Source organism: Pyrgilauda ruficollis, unplaced genomic scaffold (genome assembly GCF_017590135.1).
Source record: "Pyrgilauda ruficollis isolate IOZ18807 unplaced genomic scaffold, ASM1759013v1 scaffold113, whole genome shotgun sequence".
In the NCBI taxonomy this organism is placed as follows: Eukaryota; Metazoa; Chordata; class Aves; order Passeriformes; family Passeridae; genus Pyrgilauda; species Pyrgilauda ruficollis.
This window is the reverse complement of record NW_024509544.1, coordinates 810,675-824,078: the sequence shown is the minus strand read 5'-3', so window position 1 is coordinate 824,078 and position 13,404 is coordinate 810,675. Positions and strand designations below refer to the sequence as shown.

Sequence of the window (13,404 nt, the reverse complement as noted above, 5' to 3'; positions counted from 1 at the left end):
TCCTGAGAAGCCTCAGAAAAGAAATGTAGACAATAACTACCTGATGGCTGTGGAATGTGGTCTGGAGATGGTTTACCAAGAGGTGCATCTTTCATTGGTCCATGTGGATTTTTTTTACTTGATGACCAATCATGGTCCAACCATGTCGAGGCTCTGAGCAGTCACGGCTTTTTATTATTCATTCCTTTCCTAGCCTTCTGATGAAATCCTTTCTTCTTTTTAGTATAGCTTTAGTACAGCATTTTTAGTATAACATCATAATATAATAAACCAGCCTTCTAAGAAATACGGAGTCTGATTCATCTCTTCCCTCATCCTGGGACCCGCGAACACATCGACGTAACCGCAGCTAATTATTCCCTGTGTCTGCTGCGGGATCTGCCTTAGGCTTTGGTGCTCCTCAGGCAGCAGGAGCCCAGCAAAGCAGGCAGCAGGAGCCCAGCAAAGCAGGCAGCAGGAGCCCAGCAAAGCCGACGTGTGCCCGTTTCCTTTTGCAGAGGCTGCTCTGGGCGCGCTGAAGCCGGCGCACACGGAGAGCGCCCCGGCCGTGCCGCCGCCGCCGCAGCCGCAGCGCAGGGACTCGGACAGGCACTGCCAGCTCTGCACGGCCTGGTTCAACAACCCCCTGATGGCACAGCAGCACTACGACGGCAAAAAGCACAAGAAGAACGCGGCCAGGGCCGACCTCCTGGAGCAGCTGGGGAAGACCCTGGACCTGGGGGAGCTGCGAGGTGAGAGACCTGCGCCCTGTGCTTCCCGTGACCCTTGTTTGTTGGCCAGGGTTTGTGTACAAATCATGAACAGGACTGTTAGGAACATGTCTTGAGCTGTTGTATTTTCCAGCATCAGTCTCATTGCATGGTTATGACAATGGGAAGATGCCATCAGCTCACAGGCAAGAACTTAATGTTGCAACTTACTTTAAAAGTTGTTTGGCCAATCATACAAAGCAAAAGCATATTGACAGTAGTTCTGTCCAATCACTATAAGCACATGTACTTTTGGTTAAAACTATGCTTGCTTATTTTGAATACAATACCTGCTTGTAAGCCTTCAAACACAATGCACAGAGCTTCATTATTAAGCTTAGAACTCCCTTATATCTTGCTAGATATACTTTTCTGCAGCTTAGGGAGTTATTCTAGACAAGCATTAATACACAGACCATTGTTCTATTTGGCCTTACTTCTTTTCTACTTCTTACATAATTTTTCTGCTGACCAGTCTTGTTGCTACTGCTTAGCTCTAATCACATTCTGCTGTCCCTGAGGCTTTCCTTTTGCAGCTTTCCCAAAACCCCTGATTTTATGGATTCCCACAATTGCTCACTGCAGTCACCAGTGGTGCAGGGAGCCCTAGATGCTATTACTGCTTCATAAGGCTCCCAGTTGTGTAAAAAAATCCCCTGCTCTGGAATGCCAGCCTTCAGTTTTAGCAGCATCCTTTCAAAGTTGTTTTCTAGGTATCTCTTTTGCCTCCTCCTAAAATAGTCCTTTCCATTAGTGCACACACCTGTCCTCGAGCAAGTGTGGCCTGTCCCTGGGAGAGGAGAGCACACTGCAGCTCAGCCCCACGCAGAAGTGCAGACAGGATGTTGCTGGAGGCAGAGCACTCCCTACATCTCCCTGATGGAGAGCAGGACAACTGCCTTCCATGATTTAATTAGTGTTTGTAAAATGCTGTGATGGCCCTGGGTCAGCAGCAGCAGCAGGAGCTGAGCAGTTGCCACAGGGATGTTAAACACAAGTTTTTTTGGTTCCTGCTGAAGGGAAAGCAGCCTTTCTTCATCTATCTGTCAGTCCATCCATGGTGGCCCCATGTGCAGGGTCCCTGTGGGGACTGTGCCTGGGCTCACACCCCTCTGGGAGCCACCCTCAAGCAGAGCAGAGCCACAGCCAGGCCAATGGTCTCAGCAGCTGGACCCCCAGCATCCCAGGGCCCTCCTGAGCTTGTGATGGAGAGGTGCAATTTGATTCAGTCCAGGAGTGAATCTTGACAAGCACCTGCTTACTCTGAGCTGTAGGCACAGGAAAGGCACAAGCCTTTTTGTCTGGGTCACAATCCTGTGTGCACACAGGGACCTGATTCAGGCAGCTGAGGAAGAAGGAAAGTTTGATTCAGAGCTATGTGCAAGAGCTTTGGTTTGCCAGTGAGGCTTTGCAATAACATTTTGATACACCTGGGTCTTCTTCCTTGCTAAATGAAATAATTTTTCTTTAGATACTAATGACTATACAGTATATTGTGCATTTCTTGATTTCCTATAAACCTTGTAATGGTTATCTTGATCCTCCTGTGCTACCTAGTGTGACTCATGGTGCCATCAATGATTCATGTTGGCTGAGTCACTGCCCGCTGCTGGCAGTATGTGGGAATAAAACCTGGGACAATAACGTGGAAGTGCTCAGTACTTTGAGCTGTGCCAAGCTCAGGAGTGGCTGAGGATGTCATTAACTGTAAATAAATCAGTTGGGAAGTGTTTTATTCATTTAGCTCCTGGCAGAGTTGAAATTGGAGGCCTTCACAGCCTTGTCAGATGCTGGTTTTTGCCTTCACCGTGGTGCTGTGAATGTTTGGGGTTTGCACTGGATCCAGTGTGGCCCTGCCAGTGTCTGTGGGTGACAGGAGAGGGGACAGCAGAGCTGTGTCCAGGCTCTGTGTGTGCCTGGTACAGGGGAACAGGGGTGGCCCTTTGGCTGGGCACTTCAGGATGCTCTTCCAGGGGCTCAGTCCCAGCACCTTGTGCTCCACAGCACAAGCAAGGAGCTGTCCCTGAGCCTGCCAAGCTGGGAAATCTTTCAGTTCTTCTAACCATGTCGTGAGCATCTGTCCATCTGTGCCCATGCTCTCCTGGATGCATTTAGCTGCAAGATCAGAGCAGATCTTGACAGGTGTGGAAAGCAGTGGCCACCCCACAATGAGAGCCAGGCTCACCTTGCCAGGTAACATCGTGTCTGCCTGCAGGGTAACAGTGACAGCAGGACATGGCTGTGCTGGGGACAGCATCCCCATACTCCCCCTGCTCCACACTGCCTTTGCTGCCTCAGTTTTCCCTGGATTGCAAAGTCATCTCCTTCCTCTGCATCCCCGGTGGCTTCTCCCATCACAGCTTAAATATTAATTCTATTTTGACTAGTGTGGGAGATGAACGTTTGATGCATTGTGTGAGCCTGGAACAGGCAGTGTCAGTTGAAGTACAACATTTCAGCAGCCTTTGATGTTTTGATAATGGCTGTAATAAAATATTTATTGATAAATATGAATGTATATTTGGAGAAATAAGAATAGAGATATATTTTTGGACAATTGATATTTATAGGAAACAAAAACATTGATTCTTCTCACCAAGTGCTCATGATGCAATTTTGAAGTCTTATTTTCTTCTCAGAAATAAGAATGAGGAGAGGAAAAACAAAAAAGGAGAAATGAGCATTGTTTCTGCAGTCTGTGTTGAGTTAAAGCCCTAGAACAGGGCAGAGGGATCCCTTTTCCTTGGCTGGATGGAGTGCAGGGTCCAGCAGTTCACAGAGCTGCTTTGGGACTCACCCTGCTGTGTGGCTGGCCTGGCATCCCTGCTGCTCCTGCAGGGCAGGGAAGCATGGGAGCACACCCTGAAAGAGGGAGAATTTGGGAGTTTTCTTCCTGCAGAGCTGCCTCCCCTGGCTGCCCCTGCACCCTGGCACAGATCATAGGAAGACAAAACCTGGTGGGTACCAACCCCCAGATTCCAGGCTCTGCTCTGGCACCTTGTGCCTGTTCAGCAGCTCAGAGTGGCCATGGGGCTCCATCTGCCAGCTCTCACCCTCCCCAGGCTGTCCCAGGCACAGGCAGGAGGAATGTCAAGTTTCAAGTCACATCTCATGGGCTGTGGTTCATGTCTGGGGTCCCCCACGGCCCAGCCTCTCCCATTCCCTCTCCCAGGCAGGTGGGCTCTGCAGTCCCAGCTGGTTTGTAAGGTGCTGGGGCCAGCCCAACCCTGCAACAACAACAGGTTGCTCTGAATCCCTAAAATAAAGCCCAGCAGCACAGTACAGATGGACAAGGGCACAGAGATGATGTCACTTGGAGCCTCTGTGTTCTCAGGTACATTGCTGGTGCTGCAGATGCACCAGTATTAGGCAACGAGCTGTGTTTCCTTTTTCATCTCAGCTCATAATTTCTTTGTATGCCTTATAAATACTTCTCATTCTGTGCTGTCACTTGTGGTTAGTAAGAAGCAGTTTAACAAGAACTCCCCTGGAATGGGTTTTAATTCGTTTTATGCAGGATGACATTAATAACTTGACTTGTTAATATTTTATTTAATGGGGATAGGAGGACATTCAATTTTACATGAATGCATGTCATGCTGCAGGGGAGGCAGTGCTGATGTGTCTTGAGGATGCAGAAGGGGATGTGAATACAGCCAGAGCCCAGCAGCTGCCAGTGTGGGCTGCTCAGGGTGGGACCACCTTATGGCCTGGAGGGCTGAGCTCAGCCCCAGAGCACTGGCCGGGGAGTTTGATGAAACCAGTTTCAAGTAGCAGCTTTGATGAGCTCCAGTGAGGTCAAATTGTGGCAATTTTTACATCCTGGAAGTGATCATTGCCTGTGGTCTCATGCTGCTCATCATTTGAGGCTAGTTTCCTGTCTCCATCTCCATCCCAGTTCATGGAATCTGCCCAGCTCCAGCCATGGAATCTACCCAGCTCCCAGTGGGAAGAGCTGCATCAGGGAACAGCACCAATTCCCTGCACAGAACACAGGGAGGGGGGGAGCAGGGTTCCCCCTGGTTCATCACTGTGAGTAGCCTTGACATGCTGAGGGAGAAAATCATCATCCCCAGTTAGGAGCTGCTTTGGTGAAGGCGTTTCCACCTACACCAGTAATTAAGATTCACTGAGGCTGCTTTTAACGTGCTGCTAAATTGGCTGAGCAGCAGAACCTTATTACCTTAAATTAAAGAATTACCTGTTTTTTAGTTCCCCAGTCCCACTCTGCCATGTGGAGATCCAGGTTCTCAGTCTCTGCAATGTGCCTACACACCACACCGGCCACTCACTGCCCTCCCCATTCCTGCCTTTCCCATTCCTGCCCCTGCATTCTGCTAGATCCATGTGGCTTCTGGTGCCTGTTGGTTGAATAAAGAGAACAGGAGCTGCCAGCAATGGACAAAGGGCGTGACTGTGAAATCATCACTGCTCCATCAAGAATAAATTCTGGAAGGAGAAAAATCCATATGCACATTTGCAAATTGATTTTTGTTCTGTGCCACGTCGTGACACAGAAATACAGAAACTACTTAAATACCTCTGCAGTTGCTGGCTTGTTGTTTTCAAGCACTCATCTGAATGATTTTGGAATATTATTTAAAGATGATTTTCATGCTGTGCCAAATTCCTGGGTGAGAGATATTATGAAGTGTTTGAGAAAAGTGGGGCTGTTGGTGTAGCTGGTGTCTGGAGTGCAGAACAAGACAAGGGATTTTTTTGAGAGCCAAAAAGGCAGGTCCAGCTGGGGAGGAGTCAGCGTGTTTATTACCTGTGCAGTTAATTATGGTGAGCGTGGACTGATCAAATTTGAGAATGCCACACGTTATTTGTTCTAAATGAGTTGTCCTAACAATTTTGGCAAAGAAAAAATACCGTAGAAAGCCAGAAGAGACTTACAAGGAACATTAGAGCTGTTCCTAAGGAGCACAGCAATCCCTGCTAGGAATCCCATGGCTCCAGTGTTTTTAAGCAGAGCCCTTGGTTCTGCTGGGGACAGTCTGTACTGCAGCCAAGAGAGAACCCAGCAGGTGAGAGAGCTCCTGCTTTGGCTTTGGGTGGCTGCCTGGTGTCCCTGCAGCCTGCCAGCCTTGACCTTGAGCCAGAGGCTGAGTGTGGGCTGTGGGAGACCAGCATCTGTGCTTGGCTGGTTCACTTTGGTGGATAAATCAGAGTGGATCCCTCTGGGGGAAAGAGAGCTCCCAAGTGATCTGGCTGCTGAAGGTACTCACAGGGAATTGCTCTGAATTATGATCACTACCAAAAACCAGAGGGATAAATGGTGCCTGGAGTGCTCGTTAGTGTGAGCACAGCAGTGATGCCCTGAGGAGGGCACAGGAGAGATTCACCACACTCTCAGGAGGGATGAGCCTTTGAACCTGGCTTTCCTCTGCTCAGTTCTAAAAATATTCCTTTAGGTTTCTCTAATGCTTGGATACCCTGGCCTGGAAAAGTAAATAGATGGGTCACTGTAAAGAGAAATGTCTGTGAAACTGGAAATGAAATGTGGGATCCAAGTACCTTTTAATTAATTAGAAGCTTGCTTGGAGCATAGGTTACTGCTTTTTTTTTTTTTTTTTCTCTATTTCTCCCCTTTTCTTCAGTCATTTTCACTTATTTGTACTTCCTAGCTGCCATTTTGAATAGTCTGTAGCCCAGGCACAGGAGTGTTTCCCTCTGCTCCCCTCGGCCTCACCACGTGGCACAGGTGGAGCCAAGGGTTAATTAATTAATTAACACCTGTTTTTCTTCACAGGCCTGAAGCGCAGCTACACCTGCAACATCTACATTTCTCTCTCTTGCAGCCCATGCTCCCCTCAGCCTCACCATGTGGCACAGGTGTAGCCAAGGATTAATTAATTAATTAACACCTGTTTTTCTTCACAGGCCTGAAGCGCAGCTACACCTGCAACATCTGCAACGTCACCCTGAACTCCATAGAGCAGTACCATGCACACCTGAAGGGCTCCAAACACCAGACCAAGTGAGTGTCCCTGTGCCTCTCCCAGCTGCAGTCAGTCTGTCTGCCAGCCGGGATGGAATGTTCTGGAACAGTGCTCTGCCCTGCAGCCCCCCCCAGCAGGGGAGCACCGGGGGCTGTGCTCTGGTTGCTGTGCAAACACAGGTACCAGAGGCACCTGCAGGTGGGGGGGATGCAGGGCTGAGCCCACGTGGGCTTGCTGGAGTCTCACTGAATTGTGGATGATGGTAACTGAGTGTGCAGCTTCTTTCATGTGTGGAACCTCAAAAGAGACACCACGAGCCTAAGGGGATTAGGTGTTTCCCAGTGAAACAGTTTTTGCTGTGATTTAGACTAATTATGCATTAGCCAGCTATGAGAACTGGGGGGAGTCTGCTCTGTCAATTACTACAAATTATTAAATGAAGTGATGGAGAAACATGATACCAGAGACTAGATTAATGAACTAATTGCTCTTAATGCACTTATATGTGAGCTTTGGGAACCATTTCAGGCTGAATCACTTGGAACTGCCCAGATTAGGAGAGGAATATAAAGGGATATACCTGAAGTGCTTCAGGTAGCTTTGAGGGTAGTCTGAAAAGTGAGCAGGATGAGCAGAACTAGCAATGACTACTAATGGCTCATTTTGCTTAAGCCAGCAAAGGATAAAGCCAGCCCTTCCCCAGGTGATGTCAGACCTTCCCAAGTTCCTGGGAGTGTTCACATCAGCTTTATTCTGTTTGTTCAGGGAGCATTTGAATGCCTTCCCTTGCCAGTCTGTATGGTTATTGCTGTGGTTGTTGTTGGGATTATTGTGAAGGATAAAGTTTATCTCAAGCCAGAGCAGCCTCATGGATGGGAGATAGAGATGTGTCACCAGTTCCCCACCCCAGAAGGGTTCCTGGTCCTCTGGGTTATCCCCACACCACCTGCTCTGTTGTGCAGTCTCCTGCAATCAGCAGAGATTAAGAAATCTTAATTTCTAGTGCTGTGAATGACACCTTGGGAAGTTATTTATGCTTTGACTGTGGTAGGAGTGGCAGATGACACACCTGCCCTGGGCTCAGCCCGTTCTCAGTGCAAAGGAATGTGCTGGGCAGCACAAACAGCACATTCTGCCAGGGCTGCATCTATGCCTCACTGGCTTTTCCAAGCAATTGCCTCTTCCATATCAAGAAAGGGACTTTGGAAATGCAGACCTGGTCCTTTGCTGAGTTCCCAGGGCTGTGGTGTCCCACGGGGTGGTGGCAGCACTGTGGCTCCCAGGTGTGCCCTGTGCTGGGGGCAGGTGGGGATGGTCCCCTGCTCGTTCCTCAGCCAGTGCTCCCCTGCTGGTTCTGCTCTTCTCATTATTGCTGGTTAATGTCAAGGCTGTCCTCTGCCTCATAACTCAGGCTGAAGCCACTGGATTGCAGTTGCCAAGGCAACAAAACATTTTATGTAGCTGTCATACTTTATATAGTTAAAGACTAAACTAACCTGAAGAAGGGGGCACTTGGTGAAGGACAGGGGTGAAGGGATGCAGGGGTTTCGCTCTGGGACAAAGAGACTGCAGGATGGAAGCTGACACCACCCAAAAAATCCCAGGCAGATGAGTTTCCTGGAAAGCTGCTTCAGGAGCTGAGAACTTTTATGAGGCATGAGCTGCATTGTGGTTATTTATTACTGTTCCTGAGAGCTCTGCAGAGAGCAGCACGCTGAGAGCCCCAGTTAGAGCTGCCTTAAATAACCCACCACACACACCATGGGCTTGGCAGCTGTGTTAACCAGGAGCCTGCCACTGCCCCGTGGAGGGCTGGGGCTCCACGGGCAGCACAATTTGAGGATTGTACCCTGCAGCTGAGCTGCTCTTCCTTGAGTGTCTGAGCAGGAGAGATGAAACATTCATAGGAACTTCAGGTGCTACCCCGAGTGCTTCTGACTGAGTTTGTTGGACCAAGAAAGGGGGAATAGGGCTTAGGAAGGAAGCTGGAGGTGTCTTGTCTGGTGTTTTGGTGTTGAATAAAAGATGCAGGAAGAGGGAGTTAATACTGAGCTGGTCCTTATCCCTCCAGCTGTGCATGCACAAAGCAGATATATCTGCCAGCTCCAGATTATATATTTATATATGTTATATTATACATATTATATATATACATTATATACATAATGTGTATATATATTGTATTATATACATTTTATATATGTTCTATTATATATACATGTATTTGTATATATTATATTATATACATTTTATATATGTTCTATTATATATTCATGTATTATATATACATATATTTATATATGTTATATTTTAAACATTTTAAAATATGTTCTATTTTTTATAGATTATATATTTTTTTCTCCAGGATCCAGGTACTCGAGCTTAATTTGAGAATTAAGGTTAAATTTCACACTGGATGTGTGGGGAGTGCAGGGCTCAGGCTCTGATGGGTGATGCTGCTGGCTGTGGGCACGTGCTGGCAGGGAGCAAGTGTTGGAATGTGGATGGACTCTGGAACATCTGCAGCGGGGTGGAGCACTAAACCTTTAATTAGGGATTTATGAACTGTGTGGAGATGATTGAGGCATTGTTTGACTTGCTCTCCAGAAATAGATGGGTTTTTTTTTTTTAATCTCCTTTCTCCTTCCCTCCTCCCCCCGTGCTGGGCAGGGTGCCAGGCAGGGGCCAGTGGTGGGCACCAGCAGCTCCTTCCTGTGGGCACAGCAGCAGCCAGAATCCCAGCTGTGAGTGTTACTTCTGAGAGGCTGGGAGGGGGGCACATGCCAGCCTCGCTCCTCACTGCTCCCCATGGGCTGGCAAAAACAAAACCTCCCTCTTCTCTGCTTTATGCAAGCTGTGAAGACGAAAAATCACTGCTCGAAGTGATTGGCAACAAACAGCAGGGATTAAAGTCCCAGATAGTTGTGAAAGGAGGCAGAGGATATTCAGTGTCTGGGGTCAAAACAATGCTTGTGCAGAATGTTACCCTGGGGCTTGGCAAGAAGCCCTTCCTGGAGAGGGGCTGGGAGCAGGCTGGGTCATCCCCATGGCCTGGAGAAAACAGCTGCCTCCAGGGAGCCTGGATTTGGTGTGAGGTCCCTCCTCTGGGCACGTGGCTGCAAGGAGCAGAGGTGACTTTGGCAGAGCAGAGAGCCCAGGCTCACATTTGGGGTGGGTGTCAGCCCTGGGCCAGCTGTGGGTCTGTCACATGTGCCAGAGAGTGAGAGCTGAGCTCTCTGTCAGCCACGGAGGGCTGAGATCCAGCCCTGCTAATTAACAGTCTGACTGTGTGGGGATAACCATTCCCACTTCCATAAAGAACGACTTTGTCTTCTCGCCTTCATTTTGTCTCTTTGATCAGCCAGACCTCTCTGCCACATCTAGAGCTCACAAATGTATTCCAGGGTTTTGTGATCGCTCATTTGCACTTTCAGGGATGCTAATGCATGTCAGGGTTTCCCTTTCAGACTCAGGCTTCCTGCTTAATTTCAGGATTTTTGCAGAGAGAGGACCCAATCCTGCAGCCACCATCGGGGTAAAAGCAGTTCAATGGTCAAAATTAATTCTGAGGGGTTAAGAGTGGTCGTGTCTGGTAGGGGAGGTGGCTCTGCAGCCCCTCCTGCACAACTCTGTGACTTTGGGCTGCCCCCTGGGAAGCCCAGATGGTTGATGTCCTGCTGAGGAGCAGAGGCAGCAGGCTTGGTCCTGGGCAGGCTCTTTCCTCTTTTCTTCCCTTTTTTATTTTCAGGCTGAGAACACAGATGTCTAATTGGAACAGGGTATTTATCACCATAAGCTGCTTGGCTATTCAGGCATGAGCTAATCAAAATATTGTTAATATCATGCCTGGAGAAATGTCACCCTTTTCCCATGGTTGTGTTTACATCACTTTTCCCATCTATTTAAGAAGGTGTGAACAAACACTGACAGCCTGTTGTGGCTGAAGCAAGTCCCAGGGTCTGTGTGTTTGGCACAGCCAGCTTCATGGGGAGCTCTGGGGCTGCCTGGCCCGGCTCCACCCGGGTCAGATTTAGTGCCAAATGGTGTTTCTGCTTCTCCTGGATGCTTCCAGCCTTGGTGGCAGCAGGTTGGGCTCCTTCTGCACATCCTCCCTCAGGATGAAGGTGTTCTCTGGCAGAATATTTCCTGTAAATTTCTGGAAATTAGAGTAAATTAGTTGTATTGTGCGCTTCACACCCAAGCCAAATGATTTTGTTTCTTGCCTTGGTGGCTACAGTAACAGTAACACTTGGAAATAGTAGCATTTCTATGTGCTTTTTTGCAATATATAGTGGCTTATGGTAAAGGAGCCTTTAGAGCAGTAACACCTCCAGAAGATGAATAGTTACAAAAGGTAGATGGAATTGATAGGCATTTTAATTTGTCATAGTTTCAGTTCCAGAGAGCAGCTGAATAATTACACTGCCTGTGAAGAAAGAGAATGTAATACTTCCCCTCATTATAGATCTGACTTGTCTCCCTTCCCTTTCAATGTAAGTGAAAATGAAGATATCTCTGATATCTTCTGTTTTGATCATAATTTGAAAGCCCCAGAACAGCCCGTACAGCTCTGTGTTGTGGTGTTGGGTGCACAGATTAATCACTTTCATGTAAAACCCAAACACTGGGTTAATTGCTCAAAGCACAAACCTGAGCTTGCCAATGCCAATTCCAACGAGGAATTCCTCATCAGCTGAGCTGTGCTGGGCCATGGGGGAGGCGAGTTGGGCAGGATTTGTCAGGCTCTTAAATTCAAATTTAACGCCTAAAGAAAGGAGACTTTTTCCAGTTTGCTGTGGTGGTTTTCTTTGATAAAACACACCAGGATGGAGCGTGACTTGGGCTTCGTTTCTCTCTTGCAGCCTGAAGAACCAATAGTGGCTCGTCAGTGGAGAAGAGGACAAGCACTGATGCTGCTTCTGTGGAGGGGAGCGGGTCAGCAGGAGAGGAGGCTTTCTTGGACAGTGATCCTATGTGGATTCAATAATTAACATGTAACTAACCTTTGCTTTGGACAAGTACATGGAATTTTTTTTTTTTTTTAATTTTGTGGTGAGTTAAAATATTTCGATGGATTTTTTTACCCTTTCAGGACAATATTTATTCAGCACAGAGTCTAGAGTATGATAACTATCCTGTAAATACAGCACTTACTCATCAGCCATCTCCAGGGACAGTGGAAACAAACTATTTTACTTTTTCATATTTATTCCTAGATTTCTCCCAAGAGTATAAGATTATTCTACTACATTATCCATGATAGTGATGTAATCAGTCTTCAATCAGAAATAAACACACTTCCTTCACCTTCTCCAGCATGGTTTGTGTCAACACATACAGAGCAGCAGCAGTGAATGGTGGGGATCGTGTAACGGATCAGTTTCTTCCTTCCCTCTTTGTCTCTAAAGAAACAAATGGTTCCATGAGTAAAGAACACTGAAAAGAAAGTGTGAATTCTCTTTCCTGCTGGTAGGATCCCTGCAGGCTCAGCAGAAGCTCTTTGCTTTACTGACTTTGCTGCGAGGCCGGACGCTGCCGTGCCCACCGGAGAGCTGCAGGAGCCCGGGGGCACCAGAGCCTTGGCACAGGCTGAGCTGGCCAGGCCATCCCAGGTAAGGCTGGTGCCCTGTGCACCTGCAGGGACACGTTTTTAGCCCTGCACTGACCCAGCTCGGGCTCTGCCCTGCACTGCCTGCAGCAGCTCGTTCCCCTGCCTGAGCAGAGCAGGAGCTGAGTGGGAGGAGAGCCCTTCAGTGCTCTGCATCCTGGGCTGCTCTGCTGGCCAGGAGCCTCAATCCTGGGCAGTGCCTGAGCCCCTGGGCTGTACCTGAGCCCCTGGGCAGTGCCTGAGCTGTACCTGAGCCCCTGGGCTTGTACCTGAGTCCCTGGGCTGTACCTGAGCTGTGCCTGAGCCCCTGGGCAGTGCCTGAGCCCCTGGGCTGTACCTGAGCTGTACCTGAGCCCCTGGGCTGTACCTGAGCTGTATCTGAGCCCTGGGCTGTACCTGAGCTGTACCTGAGCCCCTGGGCTTGTACCTGAGCCCCTGGGCAGTGCCTGAGCTGTACCTGAGCCCTGGGCATTACCTGAGCCCTGGGCAGTGCCCAAGCCCCTGGGCTCTCCCTGAGCTCCAGGCTGTGGAGGGACAGCTCGGGTGCACTGCAGCATCACCTCCTTCCCTCTGTGGGACACTCAGCCACTGCAGAAGCTCTGTGTGATTAATTTGTGCTCTTGCATCGATGCCTTTCATGTGTGGAGGAGAATGGGTTTTTCACAGATGAGTAAACATCTCCTTGGGTTTCATGGCTGTGGGGTGGTTTCATTTATTGTGTTTTGGGTAATAACACGAGCTGCCAGTGTTCCTGAAGCTAAACTGCCTCTTTACAGAGAGAGTGATTTACAGAAATAGGGCACATCAGTCATGTGGGTTCAAGCCTGACTTTTCCAAGCCTCCTTTCCCCAAAGGAGCCCTCCCCCAAGCAGCATCCAGGGTGCTGCAGAGGCGTTTTTGTCAGGAGACAAGCCCAAAAATCTGTGTGCTCTAGTAATCACTACAAGCTAATTGCAGCAAATTAATTACAGCACAAACACAATTTCTTTCCCCAGGCAGGCGTGGAGAGAGCTCTGCAGTGAGCTGGGTTGGACCCAGCCTCTGCTGCCAGGCTGTGCCAGGCTGGCTGTTCTCCCTGGGGTGTCCAGCCTGGGGCTGGTGT

General features: G+C 48.7%; 1 protein-coding gene across 2 annotated transcripts in view; it reads left to right on the top strand.

Annotated features, from left to right (window-relative positions):
• Positions 1–12,005, top strand: part of ZMAT4 (zinc finger matrin-type 4) — a 56,583-nt gene extending 44,578 nt beyond the window's left edge. For both annotated transcript variants that reach the window (XM_041478432.1, XM_041478423.1), the window contains 3 exons: positions 498–731; positions 6,636–6,732; positions 11,557–12,005. In XM_041478432.1, coding sequence (XP_041334366.1) covers positions 498–731; positions 6,636–6,732; positions 11,557–11,572 — 347 coding nt within the window. In that variant the 3' untranslated portion in view covers positions 11,573–12,005. The remainder of the gene's footprint in view (positions 1–497; positions 732–6,635; positions 6,733–11,556) is intronic.
• Positions 12,006–13,404: the final 1,399 nt, after the last annotated feature.